This window comes from Austrofundulus limnaeus, unplaced genomic scaffold (genome assembly GCF_001266775.1).
Source record: "Austrofundulus limnaeus strain Quisiro unplaced genomic scaffold, Austrofundulus_limnaeus-1.0 Scaffold16, whole genome shotgun sequence".
Classification (NCBI taxonomy): domain Eukaryota; kingdom Metazoa; phylum Chordata; class Actinopteri; order Cyprinodontiformes; family Rivulidae; genus Austrofundulus; species Austrofundulus limnaeus.
Genome location: NW_013952418.1, coordinates 634,763 through 636,357, shown reverse-complemented (window position 1 = coordinate 636,357; position 1,595 = coordinate 634,763). Strand labels below are relative to the sequence as shown.

Genomic DNA, 1,595 nt, shown 5'->3' with positions numbered 1-1,595 from the left:
CTGCTGTTCAACATGTTTATGACTTTTCTTCAAGAAGAAGTGAAAGTCTGTAAAAAAAAAAAAAAACTATTGCTTGTGAAACTGGAGCAGCAATATTAAATACTTTTAAACCTCGCCATTCATTTTTAGTTTTCTATCATTGTTTTTCTGACTAAGAATATTTAGCTATTTTGACTGTTTTACTTTCACTGTCAGACGAACGCGACGAAGGGAAAAAAAATATTTAGAATGAAATATTAAATTTCCGAGGTTCATTGAAAGCAGCGCAGCGAAGCTTCCTCGTCTCGTCTTCACGCGCATTATCGCGATAACAGAAACTTAGCATTGCTCCGAAACATGTCGGAGAAAGCAGAGGTGGATTTAACGGGTGCTAAGCAGAACACGGGTGTGTGGCTCGTAAAGGTACGTTTGTGGCAAGTTTATCTTTTGTCAGTAGAAGAATTAAAATATTGGTTATTTGTTTAAACGCAGGCTGATGCTGTATCAGCCTAAGTGTTTGTTAGCTTAGCTTTAGCACATGCAGTGTTTCAGTCTGCTAGCTTGTAGTAACTGCTGTGTTTGACTAACTGATGACTGAAAAAAGTAAATTATAACTAAGAATAAAAATAATTATAATACGGTTGTTGAGTTAGTTTAAAACTTGTTTACACTGCTTAATTTAGTTAGATGGAGCAACCCAGTTAGAGCTAACTGCTGAAAAGTACAAAATAACATTTTTAAAGCTTGGGTTAAGTCACTAAATAATAATCAGTGCAATAATAGATAAACTACAATTTCATACAAGAAATGTGTTTTAATTACGTCTACRTGTTGTTTCGTTTGGACAGATTTAATTCACAGTAAAGCAACTTGAAATAAATGTGTCAAAAACAGAATAAAATACTTTCAAATACATTTTTCTCTACAAACATTTTAGGGTACTAACTGTCGGCCATAACATCACGTAGTAATTTGGCCAAAATTTAATATTTGTATGTATTATCCTTTAAAATATGTGTGTATTATTTAAACAGTTTTGGAGTAGAATAATTGGAAACAGCTGTCATAAGTTGTGTATTAAAATAATGCAGAAACTGTGGCATTCCTGTTATTTTTGGTTAACAAAGCAAATTAAATAGAGTTTTGTCGTTTTTATATATTTTGGAATGATTATAGCTCCACCTTTGTTTACATTTCTACCCAACAAAACATCACAATTTGTGAAACTACGCCTAAAATACTGTTTTGTTTCGACCTCCAGGTACCAAAATATCTTTCTCAGCAATGGGCCAAGGCAACCGGCCGAGGCGAGGTCGGGAAGCTCCGAATCTGCAAGTAAATAAATGTTTCTGTAAGGCAGCTTTTCTGCAGAGAAAATGTTTAAAACATGGGCGATCAGAGTCCTTTCAAAGCTGCATGGATTGTTGCATTAATGCACCATTACTGAAGCGTTTCAAATGGTTTTAAATAAACAGATTTACCTGATASATCAAGTCAAATCTGTCTGTTTGCTTTTGTTTTGAAGGAAAGGAAATCAAGGAAAAACAGAGGTAAGAAACGGCACACTTTTCACATCAAACATCTCTTTTACTCTGTGTTTTCTCTCACATTTCTGC

The 1,595-nt window shown here is 34.1% G+C and overlaps 1 protein-coding gene across 2 annotated transcripts in view; it reads left to right on the top strand.

Annotated features, from left to right (window-relative positions):
* Nucleotides 1-301: 301 nt before the first annotated feature.
* LOC106513948 (general transcription factor IIF subunit 2) overlaps nucleotides 302-1,595 on the top strand; it is a 7,767-nt gene continuing 6,473 nt past the window's right edge. The window contains exons 1-3 of one of the 2 annotated variants that reach the window (XM_014003014.1): nucleotides 302-402; nucleotides 1,241-1,314; nucleotides 1,505-1,529. In XM_014003014.1, coding sequence (XP_013858468.1) covers nucleotides 337-402; nucleotides 1,241-1,314; nucleotides 1,505-1,529 — 165 coding nt within the window. In that variant the 5' untranslated portion in view covers nucleotides 302-336. The remainder of the gene's footprint in view (nucleotides 403-1,240; nucleotides 1,315-1,504; nucleotides 1,530-1,595) is intronic. The other variant, XM_014003015.1, reaches the window with a different exon arrangement.